Source organism: Anguilla rostrata, chromosome 3, assembly GCF_018555375.3.
Source record: "Anguilla rostrata isolate EN2019 chromosome 3, ASM1855537v3, whole genome shotgun sequence".
NCBI lineage: Eukaryota > Metazoa > Chordata > Actinopteri > Anguilliformes > Anguillidae > Anguilla > Anguilla rostrata.
In genome coordinates this window covers 24,372,973-24,396,625 of record NC_057935.1, presented here as the reverse complement: position 1 = coordinate 24,396,625, position 23,653 = coordinate 24,372,973, and the positions used below count along the sequence as shown (strand labels likewise).

General features: G+C 39.3%; 1 protein-coding gene and 1 long non-coding RNA gene across 4 annotated transcripts; one reads left to right on the top strand and one right to left on the bottom strand.

The window, feature by feature from the left end:
• Positions 1 to 395: 395 nt before the first annotated feature.
• Positions 396 to 5,672, bottom strand: LOC135250531 (chromosome alignment-maintaining phosphoprotein 1-like). 3 transcript variants are annotated; one of them, XM_064326892.1, is made up of 2 exons: positions 5,102 to 5,672; positions 396 to 3,307 (listed from the first exon to the last, which is right to left on the bottom strand). In XM_064326892.1, exons 1-2 carry the CDS (start codon positions 5,538 to 5,540, stop codon positions 2,298 to 2,300), a joined length of 1,449 nt encoding a protein of 482 aa, XP_064182962.1. In that variant the 5' UTR covers positions 5,541 to 5,672; the 3' UTR covers positions 396 to 2,297. The 3 variants fall into 3 exon arrangements, with proteins under 3 accessions (XP_064182962.1, XP_064182963.1, XP_064182964.1); XM_064326893.1 differs by lacking the exon at positions 5,102 to 5,672 and adding an exon at positions 4,231 to 4,522; XM_064326894.1 differs by lacking the exon at positions 5,102 to 5,672 and adding an exon at positions 4,000 to 4,211.
• On the top strand, positions 4,593 to 9,746 carry LOC135250532 (uncharacterized). Its single transcript, XR_010328946.1, has 3 exons — positions 4,593 to 4,929; positions 8,705 to 8,783; positions 9,036 to 9,746. It is a non-coding gene; the product is annotated as an uncharacterized LOC135250532 (long non-coding RNA).
• The last annotated feature ends 13,907 nt before the right edge of the window (positions 9,747 to 23,653 follow it).

Below are 23,653 nucleotides of genomic sequence, written 5' to 3'. Positions count from 1 at the left end.
TGTCAAAACTACCAAGCTTTGCAGTACAGCAAAATTGCAAACTGCAACCATGTTTCCACACTCACAGAAGAAGTTGACAGCACAGCTGTCAAGGAACTTATAAAGAAAAACGTAACAATAAATTATAAAATTTGGAGAAAAATGATTAATTATAATGACAATAAAGGAAGAAGACAACTATATTTAGGCAAATGTTTGAGCGTGGTTTTTCACTTAACTACCATCAACGCTTCACCTCATCAGCCCCTGCATGTTGCATCAACGTAGATCATCATGTCAGCCATAAACACAGCAATAGGTCGATAAATACAAGTTAATTTTAAGGCATTATTGGCTGATATTCATACGAATCTGAATTATTGAATATACCCAGTTAATATGCAAATGAGCAAATATAATTCAATGCTGCTTTATTAGCACACCAATGTTTTTTTATCATCACCATTACTACTAGCATTAGCACAGCTACAGTTGTTAGCCTTATTAACATGACTTCTAAAATTTTATCAAACAGCCTGCAGACTGATTTCTATTGTATTAGCATGACATCACATGATTTTTGTCTGTTTCAGATATGCCTTCCCACCCCCATCCTGACCTCTGATGAAGACCTTTAATCTTAGACCTCTGACCCTGCTCTACATGCAGTTAGTATCAGCAGTTATACACCTCTTACAGCCTCAGCCATCACAACAAATCTGAATGAAAAGCAGCCATTTTGTATTTTCCATTTGAACTGCTTTTCACATTCACATCCATGTAAATTAAATGAAATGTCATTTGAAAGGCTCCACTGTCAATGAGATAAATATGACACATATTAAGGATGCTTTGCTTGATATCCAAGGCAAAATGTCACAATGATGCGCCAGAGTTTTAGTCCTCTGATGTAAACACATAATTCCTATTAAAAGAATACCAGCAAATCGATAAACATAGTATAAAAACACTGTATAAAAACATGAACTGCCTAACTACAAAATAAACAAAATATTTAATTGTGTAACACTACCAGTAGTATTCAGATGTATTACTGCATTCGCAGAGACTAACATATTTACGAAAGTGAAATTTAAAACTTTGGAAGCCAGCTTTTGAAACCTCCATTGGTTACTCATCTACACAAATGCACCACAGGAACACACATAAAAAACCATAAAACATATTTGAAAAAGAAAAATCACAATGGCCTTACACAAAAATGTTTTCTGAGAGAAATTAAAATTTAAGAGTTCAGGTCTAAATACTCTAAAAGGCCCCGAATGCTGTAATCCAGACAAAAATTTAAATACACTGGAGAAGAGCACCATTGAAAATAAAGATACAGAAGAAGCTTAAAGATACAAGGCTTTAGCTTGTCAGAGCCATAGGAGAACCATTTCTTCCCATTTTTTTTGACTTGCAAAAAGTGGCCAAAGTCCAGTGATGCGACCTGGCTACTTTCTTCCTATCATCATGGTTCATGATGTAATGGTCATGAAATAACAGCATGCACGTTGAGAAGTAAACAAACATCTTCCAGAGTGCAACAGAAGGTGTCAACATCAATCCCGCAGTCTTCAAAATGAACTTAAATACTGTTTACCGTAATGGAATGCGTTCAGATATAGCACAACTAGACAGGCTGAACGTAAAATTATGATCTGTAAACATGTTTGAACTTTATGAAAGAGAGGCAGGTTGGTGTAGTGGCTGGATAGTCAGAATTGGGGCAAGGATGATGCTAGTTTAAATCCTAGAGTCAAGCACTTCTTTTGAATGGTTTGGTCAAGCATTCTGAACAGTAGCTGTACAACATGGGGCAAGCCTCCTATTATAACAAGGGTGCCAAAACATAACATTTGGTTTCAGTAACAATAGTGTTATTCTAATCAGGAAATCGTGAAATTGAGGTGCAGTATCCATTGCTTATTTCACTGCAACTCTTAATCAGAAAGTCGTAACAGTGAACAGGACAAATTATATCGCATCTTCATGGGGTTAAGCTAAACCTGTAGCACAGCAGCGACTGGCTAAGCAAAGCCGCCGAACACTAGCATACTTCGCTGGAGAGCTGAAGGTAAGACAAGGTCCCTGTTACAGTCCAGTACGTTCTTCCCATTGATACGGCTGTTTTTACAGGATTCACACGCTTCAGCCCTCCATTGCTGGCACACAATAACAGACAGTCATACAATCTGTCAATTTGCTTATTCTTTTCATTAAAAAAAACAAAAAAAAACTGAGGCATAGTTCGGCAAACGTCTATCAGTTAATACAGACGCATGCAGTCACGTTTCAGTTCAGCCACCCGTGCCTCAGTCCTGCTCGTCGCTGTCATACGACCACTCCCCCTGCTTGACGTTGCAGTTGTTCAGGTGGCGGCGGACGCCGCGGAGGTAGTTGGACTTGAAGGCGCAGTAGGGGCACTGGTAGATCCCCTGCTTGTGGAACATGCTGACGTGGCTGAGGAGCATGCTCTCCAAGAGGAAGGACTTGCTGCACTCTTTGCAAGCGAACGGCCTGGGGATGTTGTGCTTCTTGCTGACGTGGTGGAAGATGAAGCCCTTCATCTTGCCGCGCCAGTTGCAGATGTTGCAGTAGTAGCGCCCCCCGATGCGCCGGAAGTACTTGGACAGCAGCGTCTCCTCCGCCTGCTTCTCCTCCCGCGTCTCGTCCGCCTCACGCTCCGGCTTGCCTGCAAAGTCGGGGAAGTCCTCGCTGTCAGGGGGCGCCTCCTCATCGCTGGCCACTTCCCTCTTCCTCTTCGGAGGCTGGCTGGGAGAGCTGGAATGTTGCGAGTCTTCATCATAGAGCTCCGCCTCCTCGTTCTTGGCAGAGTTCAGGGCCGCGAACTTGGCGGGAGCTTGGAGGCAGACTGCATCCCTGGGTTTGGCCTCGCCATCTCCCCCTTCTGGCCTCTCTTCGTCATTGTTGTCGTTGTCAGGGACGTCTTTGCTGTCGTTGCTGTCGCTCAAGTAGTCTTTGGGGTCTCCGTTGTTGTTTGTCTTGTCTTTCCTCGAGAAGGAATGGCTGACAAGGACATGGTCATAAACGCGGGTGTACGACTTTCCCGTGAAGAAGCACTCGTGGCAGTGGAAGAGCTTGGCGCTCTTCTGGTAGAAGATGATCTTTCCCAGACGACCCACATCCATCTCCTCACAGTGAAAGGGGTGACTGGTGCCAATGTGGATTTGATATGTGGCATTGCTTTTGCACTGGTACTTGCAGAAGGAACACTGGAGGTGGCCCCCTGTGGAGGCAGCGCTTACGGTCATCCACTTGAAATCCATGGTTTTAGTGTTGTGTTGACGGCTCTTTTCAAACACTACAACAACAAAAAAAAGAAGCTAACTCACAAATGTGGCAATTAAAATACTATTTTGATCTCAAGAACTGTCCTGTGATGCTTTATTGCATTGACGTTAAATAGATCAAACTAGCACAAACCACAACCTATTCGCAAAGCCGTCCCGTACAAAAAATTACTGCAGCTCCTGTGGTTATACTGCAATTTAACTGAAGTACAATGCAGTACAATAGTGTAAAAGGGTCCTACTTCATAAATACTGCAAATGAAGCAGTTAAACTGCATTATAACTGCAGTAATAATGCAATAAAAAAGAATAAAAAAACACGAGTCCAAAATATTGCATAATACTACAGTAATACTGCAATAATTGCAATCATAACTACAGTTGAACGGCAGTTATTTTTCGCAAGGGGTTATATCTGCAAACGTCTACACAGTCTATAAAGAACATAAAGAAACCATTTAGGCTACCGAGAACGTGTTACCGACTGTGCTGTTTACACCTCCTCAATATTGCACGAATGGGCTTCGGACAGTCAGACGTAAAGTAAAACACCGTTGCAAACCTCTGGCGGTAGCAACCTTCATAAAACGTAGGAAAGTAGCTTTATGTAGGTCGGCTACTCATTTCCATTGCTTCTGGACGAGTTTTCTTTTTACCTATTAACGTACCAAACAACACGAAAATCATTATTTAGTTGGCAAACCTTCCGCAACGCCAGCCAACTTCTTAGCAATGCTGAGCCCTGTAAACTAGAGGAGACCTAGATGAAGACTTGCCTGCAGGTATGGTTGTTTTTAGTAACAAGCTAAAGCTAGCTCGCAACCCATTTCTATAAGCAGAATCAAGTTACAACCGAACGCTATAGTGTTAGCTGCCGAACTAGCAAGAAGACAACATGAAACAAATTATTTCCAAATATTTTAATAGCACATACCCGTACTCCCTCGCTCAATCTAGGTTATTTATTCGGTGAATAGGGCGAACACAGATGCACATTCAACACAATTTGCAATAAACCAGCGACCTCTTGTTCCCACCAGTTCAGCAACTAGGCGGTTCCTCAGAAGTCGTCAGCCAATCGTAGACTACGTCCTGCTCATTTGACAGGAAGTTCCCTCTAGATGCGTTATGCACTGTTGTTACCTAAATACTTGGCTGAACATGGGTATGTTCTATGCAGTAACGTGTTAGCGCAAACGATTTCAGATTATCATCATGACATGTTGTTCAGTGGCAGGGTTTTTCAACCTTTTCTGATTCAGGGACCCCCACCCAGGCTCAATTGCATCCGGGGGACCCGCATCATACGTTTTTAATTGGTTGTATTTTAAAAATAAGTTTCATATTTTACAATATTTTCCCAAACCTATATATTGTCATTGCATATGAATTCCCTGCAGCACTTCAAGGACCCCGATAAACATGTGTGGTTTAGGGCAGTAGCTATTGGCCATCGCGTGCGCCACAGAACTTTCTGTTTCTGATAACAGCTTGGAAAGGGGCGGCCAAACATGCCTGGTACAAAGTAGCAATGGCAACAACGTAACATGGGGCGTCACGCCATTTGAGGATGGATTTAATTTTGTTTGTTTACATCATGACGGAAGAAGTCAGCAAATCAACAATTTGAAGAGTAGGTTAATTAAAAAAAAAATGAAGCCAGTGTTCTAGCACTTCAAGGCTTACATTACCAGTAGCGATTGTTACTCAGAATTATAATGGTCAGTTTAGAACACTCTAATCACATATGTGTGATCCTGCACCTAAAGCCAAGGGTTAAACAAAATATATATGGCATGTAATACCTGGAGCTGCAGGGTTATTGTAGTCATGATCAGGCGCTACTGGTTCTGCGACACTGTCCTTCTCGGTCTCTCTTGTTATGTTTCTCTCTATCTCACGAACATCACCATTCAGGTGAGTGCTGGTACGTTCAGATACTGAGCTGCGCTTGGTCTCTTGCCACTCATTCCACTTGAAACGGCAAGGTACTGCATCTTTCTTGAGACGTTTTCGTCCCTCTGCTGGAGTGAAGTCCTCTGATTTGAAGTGCAGACTACAGACGTAGGTGCTGCCTCTTTTGATAGTGAAATTCTTGCCTTCTTCTCTCCTAATTGCCTGAACCCACTTCTTAAGTAACTGTTTATCACTCGGAAAACAGTGAAAGCTCAAATACGGCTGTTTTAATTTGCTCGTTGAGCATAACGGTACGCTACACCAACTGGAAGCTTTGGTTTGCGCCATTTTTGTCAAACAGCTGGCGGAAGTGTTGCTATGTTTTTCTCTGTAAACAACGACTTCTTCCTCTTCTTCTTCTTCTTCGTCTTCTTCTTCTTCTTCGTCTTCTTCTTCTTCTTCTTCTTCTTCTTCTTCTTCTTCTTCGGTTTAATGGTGGTTTGTACCAAGCTTTTTGGTGCATTACCGCCACCAGCTGGACTGAAGTGTGGAGCAGTAGATTTGGCAGAAAGACAAAAAACAACTAAATTCTTTCAACTAGACAAGTTTCCTTTAGAAAGCTGATGGTGTTACAGAATATTTTGATAGATGACATTCCTAGCACACCCTCTAATGTCATACTGTATTTTCCATTATTCAATGATATACATAAACTGCTTGATTCTTTTCTGTATCCTTTACATTGAAATAATGTGTATTACTGTTTCAGGCTCATTGCAGTGTATGCAGTTTCCTGTAGGATGGTTACCTATTTTGTACAATATATAGTTAAGTCCTGTATGACCTGTTCTTAAGTGAGTTATAATGCTTTCTTTACCTGTTTCCCTGTCATTCCAGTGTTCTAGCCAGGTTATGTGCATATTAAATTTAATATAAACCTGAGCCTCAGCTTTACAAAGTAGAACTTGTCGGTCTATGTTTTGGAACCTTAGAGTCTGCATGGCCAGTATATCTGCTTCTCCATTTCTCTCTGTACCAACATGGGCAGGTACTCAGAGAAAATGAAAGTATGTGCCATTTATTGTTTGTCTATATAATATATGGAAGATGTCAAGCAAAATATACCGTCTGCATGAGAATTTGCCGGATCTAAGGCTAGATAAAGCTGCCAGAGCAAATTACCGCACTGTTTATTCTGTTAACTTCCATCCACCGTAGAGCTAGAGTTATTGCCAATAGGTCAGCAGTTTATACAGCCAAATGATCCAAGTCCCTCTTCTTTATGGCTAAATTAATATTTATGAATAAACACTGCAGCACATGCATACCCAAAAATAGGACCCTTAGATCTATCTGTGAATACAGTCAACATATCTGAGAAGTGTTACTCAATATATCTCTGAACTATATGACAAAACAGGTGGAAAGCTGGATTTACCTTTCAATTCCCATTGTAAACTCAAGTCTGCGTTTTGGCATTGGGAAAAAACCAGGGCGGATTGAGGAAATTGGAACTGTAGGGCTATACAGTGGATTTTGCGACCTGTAAACTTCTTCTGCTGTAGTTTAATAGTGTGTTTTCTACCTTAATGGCGCATATTGCCACCTACTGGAGCAGACATGGACTAACTACTATAAACCCTACAATAGCAAAGTCAGTAATTGTTCCAAAAACTTGTAAAACTCAAATCAATCCTCAGTTCTCTCAATCTATTAAATAATCGTGTTAGTTTCAGATATTAAATAAAATCTTTGCTAAAAACTTGAAGGCTTGAAGAAAATTGGGACAGGTCATGTCGACCACTGATGAAATAGCCCTATCATAAGCGTTATTCTTTGCAGAGCCCACAAATGGTCCCATAGCTAACCACAGATCTTACACATGGTTAGCCCATTTAAAGCTGCAAAATAGCTTGTAAGTTTCAAGTAGCTAAGAGTAGTTGCATTTACAGTAGCCTGTACAAACAGAAATGTTGCGGTTCACGTTGAGGCACTAATATGTAATCAGCAACATTAGATCAAATTAAACTGATTGTATACAAACATAACAATTTACTGTCATTCCAAAATCCTGATCTGCCCGATGTCTGAACATACAGAGCACTAATTCACCTCATTGGGATGGCAGGTATGCCATCCTGCCAAATTATACCTTGGTGGGGCGGCATACCCCAAACCAATACAGCACTGAGGATTTGGCTTTCCTACAGAAATAATCACAATGACAACAGACGATCTGCCCTTAAAAACAATCATTTCTGTACCTTCTGACCTCATGTAAACAGACAGAATTCAGAAACAACTTAAAGCCCCAAACTTAGGGGATTTTGCATTTTCTTCCTCTTTCTTCTTGTTTTTATTGCTGATTACATCATCACAAATGCTCCAGGCCCACAGACATCTCCCCATTGGATATTTAGCCACATCAGCCAATAAAAACATTGGATACACATGCAAAATGGGAATATATGGAAGAGCACATGTTTAAAAAAAAAAAACAAAAAAAAAAACTTTGTGGCCCCTGTAGCTAGTTCACTAGTAGCTCACTGGTGGCGTGTTTGCCTATGGGACCTTTGGACGAGTGAGAGGCCAGATTCACATATCCCTTCAGACTCCGGCAAATCTCTGACTCTTTACTCTGCTAACAAGCTTGCTTGCTAACTAACTGTCTAAAAAAATTAAACTATTGATTTTGCAACTGTATAATCTTTGTGGGAAAATCATTAATATTCCTGAAATTCATTATTTATCATTTCACATCAAAAACTGCTAAATCAACACTCTTCAAACCTACCTTTTTTCAAAGAACAAGCAAAAGACAACATTAAAGAATGTCTTTTTTGTTGTTAAGTCACGTCCTGTTGTTTGAATCCTTCTGGGTAAAATAAAGCCACACTTTTTTCATTTGGCATTTTGAGCACTTTAACGTTAGCTAACTTGCTAACGAGTTGACAGAGCAAGTGTATAACGGTAGTACAGACCACTAAATTTAAGCACTGACATCTGCGTTGCAATTCGGTCTGGTAGGTAAATGCAAGATAATGATGGTCAATTTCACCATTCATGCCTGCGAACATGTGTTTTTCTTCAGATAAATACTATACTGTGACAGCCTACATTCTATTGCCAGTTCATTTCATTTTACACAGGCTAATTCAGAAACATTTCCATAGATTAATGAAAAGAATTTGTCGCTTCATATTATCTGAATTATTGTTTTCAAATTTTCAGTGTTTAAATTGAAAAACAAGTATTTTCCACTGTAACATCTGAAATCAAATTTTTTGTAAGAAATCCGTGCTTTGGAAACAGTTGGTTGAATAAATTAATTCATGCATATTCACATACTGAAATAATGGTAGCTATCATGCTTATTTATGTTTAGAGAGGTTTGTGCAAGCAACATTCAGGTACAAGCAAATAAATAAACCTGTTTCCCTGTCTTAAATTGCCAAATTTGTCTGTAGGATATGAGCCACAAAAACAAACTGACATTTTGTAATGCGTTGTAGGCCTGGAAGAAAATTGGGACAGCTTATCTGCTTCTCTGTCATAAAAGGTGACAGTGTCTGCTGGACAGCCTGTTGACAGGTAGGTCTATGCCCTGTCTCTCATCTTATTGCTGCTTTGTTATTTTAATTGTGAAGTGATTTAAATATAACGTTTGAGACATTGAACTTGATGATTATTATATTTTATTAACTTGGGTCAAATATACTCTATCAGAGCTAATTTATCCTGTACATTTTATTGTCTATTTTCCGTTTATATTTACTTCTCTCAACTTGTGGGTTTGTGTTATGTAATAAATGCAATACATCTTATTTTCTGATTATTTGACAGGTTGGCCTCCTGACAGCAAACAATTGCTTTCAATAAATCACACGGGCCATTTAAGGACATGCCTGGACAAACAACATCAATGCTCAGATGCTGATTTTATCAAGGACTTATCTCTAGTCAGCTTTGAACATTACACAGCAGGACATTTGTAATCAAAACAAGAACAGGTCCTAGAAACCTAGTGTATGGCAGGACCAAACCGGCTGACCAATGGTGTGACTTCATCAGTCGGTCACTCAGTCACAGACATGTGCGGTGTAACTTCATCACTCAGTCAGTCACAGACATTCGCGTTTATAGGGCTGTTGCGGTCCAGCCAACAAAGCCACTGATGTGATCATAGTATAGAAATACCTATTTAAAATTCTTATTAGAACTACGGACACATAGAGAGGCTATATAGAGATTTGGCCATTTCCAATATATTTTGTTATGTGTGTACACTATGTGTTGAATCTGTGTCAGCAACACTATCCGGTCCAGCTGCCTGATTATCTAATAATCAGTATTCTGTCCTTTCTGGACTGGGAGGATATTAAGAGTATATCTCAAACCTGTAAGAAGCGGTGATCAGAAAGTGTTGCTTTAACTGGAAGACTACATAAAGACAAGGGTACAGGATTCTGGGGATTTAACGTTTTTCTCCATTTCCTCAGAATGAAGCACCAATCGCCATTTGGACCGAAAAATAAATATAACACTTTGACATGAGCATACGTTTCATTCTAAAATTATTTTTATTCAGTTTATTCATTTATTTTATTCATCAATCATTTACAGTTAATACATAATAGTACTGACCATCACAGAAGCTGCAGTCAGTGACTCACCTGCTCCATTTGTGTATTTTCCAAATAGAAAGGCATGATTTCTTCTGTGTACCCAACAGTGTCTGTTTAACCATATCTCCCAGATTTGCAGCAGCGAGGGGTTCTGGGCACAAGCCACTATCTCTCCTTATTGCCGGATTAGGACACTGCTGAATGGGGTGAACAGCGCCGCCTGGTGGCCCTATGTAGAAGACAGGCTCTTTTGCGCGCAGTTCAACAGCAGAAGAAATGGCACAATACCTGGAATTTTCAATGAAGAGCTTGCAGTCTGTGGCACTATGAGGAAATCATGTGTGTGACTAGTGAGGAGATGGGTTTTTCATCATATTTAAGCACACAAATCAGTTGTCACCATGTATACAAAATAATAATAATAATGAACCACAGTCACAGTGACACAGCCTTAATAAACAGGGCGTTTCTCCTGAACATGTTTATGCTGTGACATTCTTTCATTTCAAATGAATAGCTACAAAGAATCAGCTTGTAAAAAACTGCAAAAAACACAGGATGTCTCGCATGAGAGAGCATATTAAAAATAATGATTTGTGAATCACAGTTATGACAGTTAATGGTCTTATTAATGTTCAGCACTCTGAGTAGGTGACAGGAGTAGCATTAAATACTGTAACTCCTCGTTTACTCAACAAAGATATAGTGGTCACATGGGCATAATATATCAACAGTTTCACATGTTGTATTTATTTTCATTTTCATTCATTTTCATTGCATAATTGTTCAAGCACCTTCAGAAAAAAAATTGTCACCATGGGTAAACCTCCATGATCATACCTTGGTTCAGCCTCCGCTTTCAAGAAAAATAATTCTTCACATGGTACCACTTGTATATATTTGTGTGGCCAACATTATTGCGAAGAAGATAACAGAGAAACGGCATGCACCAGAAATCACCTACATAGCCTTTCAGGAAACTCAGGAAATTGGTTTTCATGAAAAAGGAGAATTCTCTCTAGATATGGTACCTCTGACACCTGTGTTCCTCTTCGCCGACCCGGTGCTTGTCGGGGTCCTTATCTCTTGGCCTGCACCTGTGCACCCTCTGTTCCTTGTTACCCTCTGCCTGGCCTCTAGTGGGTGACAGAGGGACACAGAACCATGGATTGTGACAGAAGTGGTTTTACTGAAGTAGATACTACCCCTAAATTATGCTTAATAATCGCTGAATAATGCTTCTAATAGTTATTATTTGTTCTGCCTAACACATAGCTTGTCTCTTAACTAAACGTGCCATCATGAATTAATATACAACTGTCTTATGGTCCATCTCCCCCAGGATGGATAATGGTACAGATACAGTGCACACAGAGGCTACACTGCAAGATGCAAACGCCTAGGTATGCAAACGCCTCAAAATCAAGGTGGTTACAGTTAAGAAAAGGTTACACCTAAAAGAGCCTGCAGAGTTCTTCATAAGAGGTCTTGTGGACAGATGTGACCAAATTTCACTTGTGTCAGAGTATGCCAAGAGTAAAGTGTAAAGGAACTGCCCAAGAATCGAAGCACCCCCCATCATCTGTGAAACATGGTGAGGGTGTTATGGGCATATATAGCTGCCACTGGGACTGGCTCTCTTGTCTTTATTGAGGATGTAGCTGCTAATAGCAGCAGCTGAAGTAATTCTGATGTGTACAGAGGAATCTCACCTACTGAAGCAAATAACTCCCTATGCTTCCTCCTACAGCAAGACAATGGTCACAAACATACTGCTAAAGCAACAAAGGAGGTTTTCAAAACCAGAAACTGGAAAATTGTTCACTGGCCAAGTCAGTCACTCAAACTGAATTAATCTGAACGTGCATTTCATATGCTGAAGAGAAAACAAGCAGAACCTGAATATGGCTGCAGCACTGGCCTGGCTAAGCATCACCAGGGAAAATACTCAGCACCTGGTGATGTCTATGGGTCGATGGGTCTCAGACTTAAAGCAGTCATTGCATGCAAATGATATGCAATATAAGTACTAAATGTGAATATTTTCATTTACATAACATTAATTTGTCCCAAACATCATGGTGCCCTTGAAATTGTGCAGTACAAATCCAAATCAAGGGGGAAAAAAAATCATCTTTGTCCCAAACATTATGTAGCTCACTTTATTTTATACATTATTTATCTCTTGAGTTCAAACAGTGAAAATGAAAATAATGAAATTATATAGCTGGTATATATTTCTTGAAAATGTTAGTGATGGGCATGCCCAAAAGATTCTCTGAAATAAATCCAGAAAGTCTACACATTTTGTCACATATATAAAATAATAATAATAAAAATTAAAAAAAAAAAAAACTCCGAATGAACCTGTGCTCTTTTGAAGCAGTTTTAATCAGGAACATATGTCATATAACAAAATAAATAACTTACAAGCAGGACTGTCAGTTAGCTCCAAAGGTGACTCGTTGAAGAGTGCAAACTACAAGGTAACTAAAATATGATTTCCCTGGGGACAATTTTTATCCAGGTAGCCTAGTCATTAAAAACCTTCACAACCACAGCAAAGCACAGAATGCACATAGTCCTTCATCTAAAAGTAAATTAGGAATATTGACTTACAGAGATTGGTGTTATTGTTTGTTCATATAGCGCAATGGTTTTCAGATTTGGTCCTGAGGGACACCTATGTATTCTGGTTTTTCTTCCAGCCACTGTAATCCCGGAATTTTAACAAATTGTAAATTTTTCTTAATAATACTTTTCACGTTTTGAGGGATTTTTTTTATCACAAGTAGCTATGCATACCATTCACATTGTGCTATACAGCAAAATATTACATAAAGAGGTAAAAATAAAGACAAATTAAAGTCTGAAGTGAATAAATAGGCTCCAATAATTGGTGAAAGTGAAGACACAACCTCTTAAACTAATCATTTGGTAGATAGTGAAGAATTCAAAGGCAAGGCAAATGATAACATGCAAAACTGCAAAACAAAATTAAATAAATTAAACATGTGTTCAACAACCTTAATTGAGCAATCAATTGACAATAACAAGAACCTGCACACAGAGAGGTCCACCAGGACCGAGTTTGTGAACCACTTATATATAGAGAAATGTAGCCTTACAAGCAATGTAAAAAAAGATCCTATTCCAGGAAATTATAACAAGTCCTGAACAACTGACTCTGATTTACAGCTGAATTGTCTTATTGTGTTGAAGTGTGCCTTCAGGCAACAGTTTCTGAATTGCAGCTGATTTGTTGTATTGTGCTGGATGTCATCGTGTTCAGGGCAATGTTTCACAATTAGAGGCGAACAGTCCTTGTCCATTGGATGTTGATGCATTCAGGGTAGTGCCATGGAATGGATGGTGGGGACCCTGTCACCTCTCATTGCTGGAGGGAGTCTCGCTGTTGGACGATTCGCTGTCACTGCAGCTGGGCTTGGTGCTGGCTCGGGTGCTGGGCTGGGGGGTGCACAGCGGGTTGGTGTTGCTGGCCGTGCTGAAGGTGCTCCAGGCATCCGGGCTGTTGGGTTCGCTCAACGTTCGACCATGACAGTCACGACAAGGCACTGTATAGCAACGTATAAAAAGCTATGCATATATACAATACATCTGAGGCATCTAGTAGTCTCTGTTATCCAGACTGACTTACAGAGCTTATTTTAATGGGCTTATTTATTAATTTTTTATATATAATACATTTGTTCAGCTGGATTAGTTTAATGAAATGCATTATGGTGGCAGTGACTCACCTAAGAATCGAACCCATCATCTCTTCAATATGAGCTCAGCCCTAGCCATTATATTACACTGCCCTGATATCTATACTGCTATAAACCAATAACTGTTTTTAGTCCTCAATCTTTAATGTACTTATGAGATGGTGAAGAGAGTCACCATTTTTACCAGACAGTCTGTCTTCCTTTCAAATTTTGTTTTATTTAGCCAGGATAAAAGCAGAAAGAGGTACAGCAGAGAAAGTACCATGGGGTGGGGGGATGGTCAAATTTGGCCACCCTACAGACTGTGCTACACATCTCACCTAGTTGGGTACATTATTATTTGAAAGATCTACCAGCAAATCATTCACCACCTGTACACAACATCATCAGTTCCAGAAAGCATTAAAAGTATATTTCATTTTGGTATAACCCAAGTAATTGTATAGAGCCTACCCCATTGTATCTGCATAGTGTGAATACGTGCAACATCTGCTGTCCCTACTGACTGTTAATAGCATTGCCATTCCTCCTGGTTGTCATTCTCTCCATTCATTTTTGAGACCTTTCCGAAATGAATAGTTTTACAGGACAAGCTATCTATGGAGGATAATAGATCGAGAAAGAGAGTACTAGGGCTCTATTTTCCTAAATCAATGTCACACCGCGCGTGGGCACAGTCAATGGTACAGTACAGCACATGGTTGCACTGCGCGTGGCTGGTGAATGTTGGTATTTTCGGGACCAGGGGCAACAAGGATAATGATATACTAGAAGACGAGGATAATGACATACTAATCAGATGTTTTTCAGAAACGTTCTTTTGCTGGAGGTGCAGAGTTGGGCTGTTGATTTTTATTTTTATTTTTCATAAATTGAGTCAGAACTAATCTCATAAATAAGAAAAATTTGTTTGCATTTGTTCTAATTTTCTTCTGTCAGAATTAAAACATTGCATAAACATTTATTGCTGGCCATTTTTAATTTCCCATTAAACCTGTAATTAAATAGCTCAAATGCACTATGCTATAACTAAGAAATAATGACTGTATTTGAAGTTTTATTAAACAAATCCCGTTCACAGCAGTAAAAGTTACATTTAAATCAGCATAGTTTTGTCTTGTATTGCTTACTCATAAACATTTCTAAGCAACAAAACAGCAAGCCTATCCCCATTTGGCATTGCTGTCACATCTACATATAGAATGTAAATGGAACATACATATGAAAAGGTATAAAAGGTTTATAAAATGGATAGTTCCGGTCCCACGTTCAAAGCCGTTGTAAAATACTCTATAAACACACACCTGTGACCGCATTACAATTTCAGTATTACTGCGCCAATTAGTCACCCATACAATGTGGTCCGTTAGCTGTTTTCATGTCTGTGTGTTGCTTGGCAACCATTCTGCTAAATGTCGCTGAAGAACTACATTGCTTGGCGGAAGAATGATTATTTGTTATCAATAAATGATTGCACTTTTTGTTGCTGTGTGTTTATTTTATGAAACCGTGCCAGGTATATGTAGTAACCGTTTTATAAAAGCAATAAGCCACGCGAGACTTATTACTCGTGCCTAACAACGCCCCTTAGCTGTTGTGAAATCACTGTAAACCACGGCCTCTTGTGGCTTATTGCATTATTCTACCTCACATACAATTAGTAACTGGCCAACAAATAATGTAAAGCCTTCAGAAAATCAAGATTGGCTGAAAACGGTTTCTTTGCTCTTCACTTTACTATTGACCTGACTACATAGACAAAATAAATATTTTAAACATGAACCGTTTGTGATCCCCTAAATTGCAAGTCTACGCTCTTTGTTGGGTAATTTCACAGCTTTTAATTGCGTTACTTCTAAGTAATTCAGTAAAAAGTGCTACAGTTCTACTAGTTATCCCTTTCTTGATCACGAGTGGTAATGACATACTGTGACCAACAGTAATTTGGAATTAAGTGCAAATGGCAAGAAATTGTTATTTTCTTCACTCAAATATTATCATTTTATGTAGAAAAATACTGGACAAAGCAATAAAGCAAAAAATATTAAAGCAGTAAGGTACAATAGACTGCTAAATTATGCTAGTATGAACTAATACATATATTTGTGACAATTATTACTTGTTTCACTCAAATGCTAATTATTTCAACATTTTTTTTTCATGTGGATATTACATTTATTACATATTACATTTATTATGCTAGAAAGAGAGATTGTAGCAAAATATTGCATTCATCTTCAAACTCTATTTATGTAGGCAGTCTATCCATGATTTGTACCAGTGCTATTGCTATCATTTTAACTACAGACAATTAAAATGAAAATATTGTTGAAGCTGTGTTTATTACCATTCTTCTCATCACAGCTGTAAGAAAAATAACAAAATATAGGCCCACAATGCAGTATAAGAACAGCCATAAACCACTAAAAATAGAAACAAATTCAGGAATTAAAATGATAAAATAAGAAAAGTCTGCATTTTTCCTGCTTCTGGGATTAATATAAAAGTAAAATTGGACAGCATAAAAACCGTTGATTGATTTTTGACTGTGACACATGCGTGCATTGCATGGAAATTCCCCAAAATTAGTAACCCGCTGGACACACTGTAGACTTGGCCTGGGCAAGCAGGCAGCAAACGCCACAAATGACAGACTGCACTGACCCAAAAATTCTGATGAGCTGCCAGAATTGCACTGCCCCACGCGATATTGGCTGACACACCCCCAACAGCGGCTCCCCTCCCACTTCGGCGCACGGCAAGTCATGAAATTACCAAAATGCTCAGGTGCATCGAAATGTAGGGTGAAAATATCATTTCACCAGTTCGACGGCTCGCAAAATGCCTTGCACCACCAGCTGGAAAAATGAGCCAATGTCTCTGCTTTTTAAACATCTGATGTGTTTAAGAAAAATAATATTTGGAAAAAGTGATATATCCTTAAGCAGGATAACACGTTCACATGGGTGCAAGCATTACAATGATCAAACGAAGGCTTGCTGTATTTCTAAGCAGAAGCCAATATGAAAATCTTTCCTCTATGTATAGCTAACCTAAACCTGTAAAAAGCATTTTGATGTTAGTACTCTCTTTTATTGAACTATCATCCACTGTAGTTAGTTTGTGCTTTAAAACTATTAGGTCCTGAAAATAATGGGAGTGAATTGGGAGCTGGACAACCGGAAGGAACAGCAATGCAAGTCCATTAAAACTGTCTATTTTGCTAAGTGGGAGAGCATCTAGCTGAACAACTTCTAGGACTGTTAAAGGGTTTGCATGTGTTATATGAGCCACAGTGAGAGATAACATTTAGACCAGGACAAGACCATGTATGCGCAACATTCTTAAAATTACAATATGGTTAACTATGCAAATGCTGAACAATGACACAATAACTGTAAATACTGTCGAGTGACAGTACCAATACAGTACCAATAGCAGAAAACCATTCATCTACACCATTATTAAAGCACAGCAGGCATTAAAGTGCAAATGTATGTAAGCATTAACCACCTACCGCTGAGAAAGGTCTGCTTCCCGCTGCTGGTCTCCAGGCAGAGTCTGGGGGAAGGTCTCTCAGGAGTGGACACAGAGCTTTTCAGGCTGGGTACGAACGTGGAGCAGGTGTCCAGGTCCTGACACACCCTCTCCTGGGTGTAGGTGGAAATGGATTTGGATGGTGTGCAACCCATAGTGGCGTTTCCCCCATGAGGGCAGACAGTGAACTGGGGACCCCGGTGATCAGGGAGGCTCCTTCCTCTGAGGTGTTGGAGAGACCCTGCATCTCTGCCCCTCCCGGGGGCCGGTCTTTGAAGGGAGCTGGGGCGGTGACGTTGGCACTCTTCAATTTCCCGAGATGGCGTCAGACCACCTGCTGAGTTCTCATCTATACCGCATGCTTCAGTTAATATGGGGGGGAGGAATAACAAATCATGCCTTGGAGGGGCCTGGCTAAAGTTTTGACAGAAATGGTCTTTCCAGCAACGACTGGAGGGAGAAGACCTGGTCTGAGGGGGTGGGGGGGAAGGGGGGGGGGGGGGGAGTATTTCTGTGACTAAATGGGAGCAAATTAAGTAAGGGGCCATAAATGAAAGGAAATGGGTTCTGCTTGTGACTTAACCATGCGTTAAATGTGTTATCACAGTCATATTTTTCACATTTAAAGGAAAATACACTTCAGGACAGAAGGCACATCCTAGTTCTGCATAGTAAAATTTTCAGTGTTAAGTCTATCTAAAAGGATACATATGAGTGTGTCCAAAAATTACCATATGTTCTCTTTTAAAGTTGATTTAAAGCTGAACATTTTACTTTGTGGCTTTTCAAACATATAGGTATTTGTACAGGCTATATTGTTACCCGTTAGGTTGTGAGCTAGTTGGTTAGTTTTTTTCATTGTCTATTATTGTAGTTAGAATGCCAGTTGGGGTTAATTGCATGACTGTGATGAATCCTGACACATTAGCACAAAATAATTCATACATTTATTGTTGATATTAACAACAACAACAACAACAATCATAATAATAATAATAATAATAATAATAATAATAATAATAATAATACTAATAATAAATTGTCCATATGTAATCTGACCTGCTTTTTGAGGTAGTCTAGGTTGAATTGAATTTGAATGTAAAAACTCCAGCATTCTTCTGTCACACTCTGCTGGCAAGTAACATCACATGTGTGTGTGTGTGTGTGTGTGTGTGTGTATGTGTGCGAGTTGCAAGAACGCTCTGTTACAGAAATAGTCATAAGATCAGTTGGAACACTGACTGCAATAACGAGCGTGTTCAAAGTGTGAACATATGACCATATAGACTATAAACAGAAATCTGATTTTCAAACTGTATCTGATTTGTGTATGCACTTAGCTGAAGTGAATCAGAGATGTATTTCCCCTTCATCGGGCATTAGCTGCCCTGTAGTCCAGTGTATGGTTTGTAATGAAACAGCCTCTGACTCAGAGGAATGCACATTGCAGTGCACATGCTTCAGCCTCTTTGCTTCCTGTCTGGGTGCAGGTGGCGTAATGGTGCAGGGTGTAGGTGAGAGCATAGTACAACTGAAAATTCCTAATATGGAAATAAGAGGTGTGGTTCTCCTGATCATGTATCTTTAAGAGAAATTCAGGCTGCAGTGCCTTGAGACACCGGCAGTATCTGAAAACAGAAGCAAATCTTCATTGGTGTAAGTTATGTTAAAGTGATATATAAAATCAAATAAAGAAAATAAATGATTGATTCTTGAACATGTTTTGTTAATTGTTATGCAATTAACATGACTACTGGGATCTGCAGTTATTAAATAGCGCTTAAATTTGTTTAGGCTATTTGTACACTGCATCATAAATGATGCAACTGGAGCACAGTACAGTGAAATAGAAACGCAACATTTTATATCATGAGACAAGAAGGATATATACCTCATGAAGAACAAAACAGCTGTCACTTGGAACAACATATGCTCATGCTGTTTGGTACATTCGTTGCTCTCCTCATTCAAAAATAAACAAATGAAATTAATATCAATAACACAAGAGAATAGGTCTTCAGACAAGCACGTAGCAAAATTAGTTAAGTGAGGCTTTCGAGGTTCCTTTGATATCTCCCGAGTGTGCATGCATTATTAATGGACGGCTGGAGCACGAGCGCCCTGCTTTTGCCTCATTGCTGGAGAGAGCGACTTGAGCAGCACCAGCGCAATCGACACTGAAAATAGTGCAAGGAGAAGCGACGCCCCGTTTCTCATTTGAATGCGGAGCAGCACTGTTTCGCAAGCGAGTCCTCCAGAGGCCTCCTTTTCCTTGCGGGCAGCTCACGAGCAAAAAGAAGCTCTTAAAAAAAACATCTGCTGCCTCTCACGCGCGTCCGCTTCAAGCCGAGCAGGATAACAGAGAAGTTATCTGCCACAACAGCGCCCTTACCGAGTGGAGTGCGTTAAGAATTGGATATCGTGCCATGGCAATAAAGCGAGCTTTTATACTGAGATGGACAGCTGCCACTTTTTTTCCCCACTTCACACCAAGGTGATCCAGGGCAGCTTACAAAATAATTATGAAGGTACAAAAACAAGGCACAATTTGGTCAGAGACCAAAAAGTCTAGTCAAAACAATATGCTTTCAGTGTTAGCGATGAAATTTTGTGATTTTTCCTGCCAGTTCTCTCATTCATGACATTATCTTAAGCCGCGTTTCCACCGCAGGAACTATACCCCGGAACTAGGAACCTTTTGAGGAACTCAGTGCGTTTCCACCGCAGGAACTAGGGTCTAAATTTAGTTCTGGGGGCTTTGTTTTACCCCCCAAAACGTTCCTGCTCGGGGGGTAGTACTTTCCGAAAGTACAGGAACCTTTTGGGTGGAGCTTGCAGCGCTGAACATTTCTGATTGGTCGAGTACTCGTAGCATTTGTGTTGTATTTATTTTCCGCCATTACCCGCCATGTTTGAAAATATGCAGCGGCAAACCAATTTATTTTCATAATAACAAATCAAACTTGTATGTTATGCGGCGCAGTAGCCTACTTTTGGTTATAGCCTGTCAACGTCTTGGAATTATAACGTGTGCTCTTCTGTTCTTTTCTTGCTTTAGTATTCGTTTTATAAAATGCTAAGCATTCGTGCTGGGACAGCATATTACGTAGGCTACCAAAACATTCAAACGGATTAATTCGGTTGCTGAATATTTTCTTCCGGATTTTCTTTGTTAGCCCGTTGTAATTGACTCAAAACGTTTGATACAGTTATATGAGGTATGCGGTAGTTCTGCATAATTAACATTGGTGATACAGTACAAGCAAACTGGAAATCACCTTCCGCACTTTTTATCCGGGTAAAATAACAGGTTAATTCTAGTAATCTTCCCTTTAGCTTTTTCAGACTGCCGTAATTTTACTCAATTTTACTGCCATTTTTCAATTCCACGAAAAGACCAGGAAGACTATGGACTCATTTATGGTGCATGGTTCGCATCTGGAGGGCACACTTCGCTGCTCGGCTAGCAGTAACTTCGAAGGAAAGCAAACGGTGGCTGTACCACTACTAATTTACATTTTTACGCAAGTCCGAGTTTCGTTCTATTCTTGTCATTTTGCGATTAGCCTATATGGAATTGACGACGAGAAAGTAATAAAACAGCAAATTGTTTACAACGTGTGCATGTTTTCTGCTGTTAATGAATGTGTTTGAGAGGATATATGAAAATCAATAAATACAAAAGTAACCATATATAGTCATTGTTGGTAACCCGTTGTATATAAGTGGAATAAACCCCTCCGGGCTGTCCCGGTTATTAGAAAATAATGTAGGCTACTTCGGTGGTAATATGGGGTTACAGAAGAAATCATATGACAGATGGACCGACGACAACGTCAGTGGGGTAATTTGCCTAATCTTCGCGGTACTTTAGACCCCGGTGGAAACGCAGACAACCATTGGCTGAAGGAACCTTTTAGTTCCTGGTAATGTAGTTCCTGGGACTGAAAGTTCCGGGTAATTTTGGTGGAAACGCGGCTTTAGTGTAGGCCTATTTGTCCGACCAACTGCAATCATTGTGAATGCATCCGAATGAACAACCTCAAATTTATGAATACTAACTACCTCATACTTAATACTAATACATACCTCATATAGATGCTGGTAACAATGCACGCTCAACATGCACGCTTACTGGCATTAACACTTCTTTGTGTTAAAAGACAACAGCAGCAGACTACAAATGCAAATACCACACCTTGTGTTAACTCTAGATTTTCTGTTAGCTTACTTGTGCATAAATGAATAAGTCAAATTACAGAGTTGGCCAATAAACAGCTGAACAGCCAACAGTCAAATTACTTATGTTCCCCTAAAATGGAGGGGGGGGGGGGGTATATTAAAGGCTGTTATTCCCACAGGGTACGCCATCCATATTGGGCATACCCAGTAGGAATGAAAATGTATATATTGGGACAAATACTTTTTTTCTTGATGTGGCTGTGTACTCCAGAATTTCTGATTTGTATCCAAACAATTCACATGTGTTGAACTGCACATTCTCACTGTGGTTGAAGTGCACACTCTATCCCACCCCAATCAAAACCCAGATTCAAGACTAGATACTAAATGCTTTGAATACCTGCACTAAGGAATAAATTGAGCACTCCTAACTAATGAGAAACACCATTTGTCGCAAACAATATGGTGCCCTGAAATGGGGGAACTATGTATAAAAAGTGCTGTAATTTCAACATGGTGAAATCAAAATGAATAAATATACCCTTTAATAAAACATGAGGATCTGCACTTTAAACCACGTAAAAAGTTTGATTACTCATCTAAAATTGTCACATCCAGAAAAAGTATGTCTTTGTCCCACATTATGGAGCTCACTGTACATGCTTTAAGGACACATTAGCATAAGTAAAAATCACAAATAACAAAAAAAAAAACAGCAATAATAATGAATAACAGCAACAACACCACCAAAACAACTTTGCAACACATTTTATATTCAATCAACCATAGAGATCAAAACAACCAATGTTGGCTTGGAGATTGCTGCATGTAGAGACAGTCTCAGTGGGTCTGTTACACCCCAGGCAGAGAGGGATGTTGTCTTATGAAATACAATGACTGTCCTATACCCCTTAGCATATGAATAACTCCTCAAGCTTCCAGGGCATAATCAGATTCAGAATAAGAACTTGTCTGAAAAATACATCCATTGTTTCTATGCAGTGTAAAACACTTCACTTAACACTCTTCTGAAATCATGTGGTACTAACAGTGGCATTCAACTGACTGATATACCATACCACTTTGCATATAGAGATGACATTTTCAAAAAAATATGCTGCATAAAAATTATATTGTACATACATATACAGCAGGTTTTCTAACAACACTTTTTCATTTTGTCCTCCACCTCTTGTAATATATTCTAAAGCATAAATATGTGTAAAAAGGGAATGTATACAGGAGACAGGAAATAATACATTTAAAAATATGGAAAAGCAAAATGCTGCATTATTTCTTATCCTCAGCAGTGCTTACAGGCTTGACAAATCTGTTGTTCCACCATTTTAGGGGAGAAGGGTTTATTGATGAAAAAACTTAACCAAAATGAAGTACATGGAATGGCATCATGGCAGAATTCACGTGTGTTAAAACAGCATATGTTAAAGGTCATATAATATATTCCCATTTGATGTGGTTAACATTGTTCCATTTAGAATGCTCCTAAAAATAAAGGCGAAGTGTATTTTTGTTTTACATTTTAAAAGCTGAGAATTTAAAAGTATTTTTCCAGTGGCAGTGTCTAGAGCCTTAGCCTCCTGGTCTATGAAAACGTGATGTGACGCTAAAAGGTCAAAGGCTTCAAAGCAGCAGAGGTGTAACTTCAAAGCATCTTTGTAAGTGGACATAGCCACAGGCCTGATGCTGAAGGCATCACAGACTGTCCTCTACTTTAGAAAGACAGGAGCCATTGATGTGAGATCACAGGGGGTCTGGAAGACTCTGCCAGCATAATTTAAAATGCCAAGACCCCCCAACATGAAATCTACAAACCCTAAATATTTCTGAATGTGAAGGTAAAATGTCACAAGGCAATACTTTAATGATAACCATTTGGCACAGTTCACCTTTTACATTTAGATAACTTTTTTTGACAGGTGTCACATACACCCTAAAAACATTGATTGACAGTAACTTTTGATTGGCAAATTCGGTCAGTAAACTGAGTCAGACATTCAAAGGCAGTGGTAGTCCAGTCCATTGTGTAGCTTGGGACTATGGATGGGGGAATGAGATTTCATGAAACCAAAGTGGAAAGAACATAGGCTATCAGTCACTTACAGAACCAATCTTTGATTGGATAAAACCTGCAATGGCTTCTGATTAGGTTGAAACTTTGGGTGTGACCAATCAAATGTTTTCTTTCAAAAATCCAAGATCAAGGGCAGATGATCATGTAAGTACAGAAGTATTATTTGTGGAAATGAGGCAGATATAGCAAAATAATAGTGAAAACTCATTCACTTTTGTCACAAAATATATAATTATTATATATATATGTTTCATCCAGGAACATATCAATATCAGTAAAATGTGATCATTTTGAAGA

Bases quoted from the DNA above. Each gene is read 5' to 3' on its own strand.
- LOC135250531 (XM_064326892.1), bottom strand. From the start codon at position 5,540: ATGGCGCAAACCAAAGCTTCCAGTTGGTGTAGCGTACCGTTATGCTCA. The intron at 3,308-5,101 runs GTATTACATGCC...TTGTTGTTGTAG, and splicing joins CAATAACCCTGCAGCTCCAG to TGTTTGAAAAGAGCCGTCAA.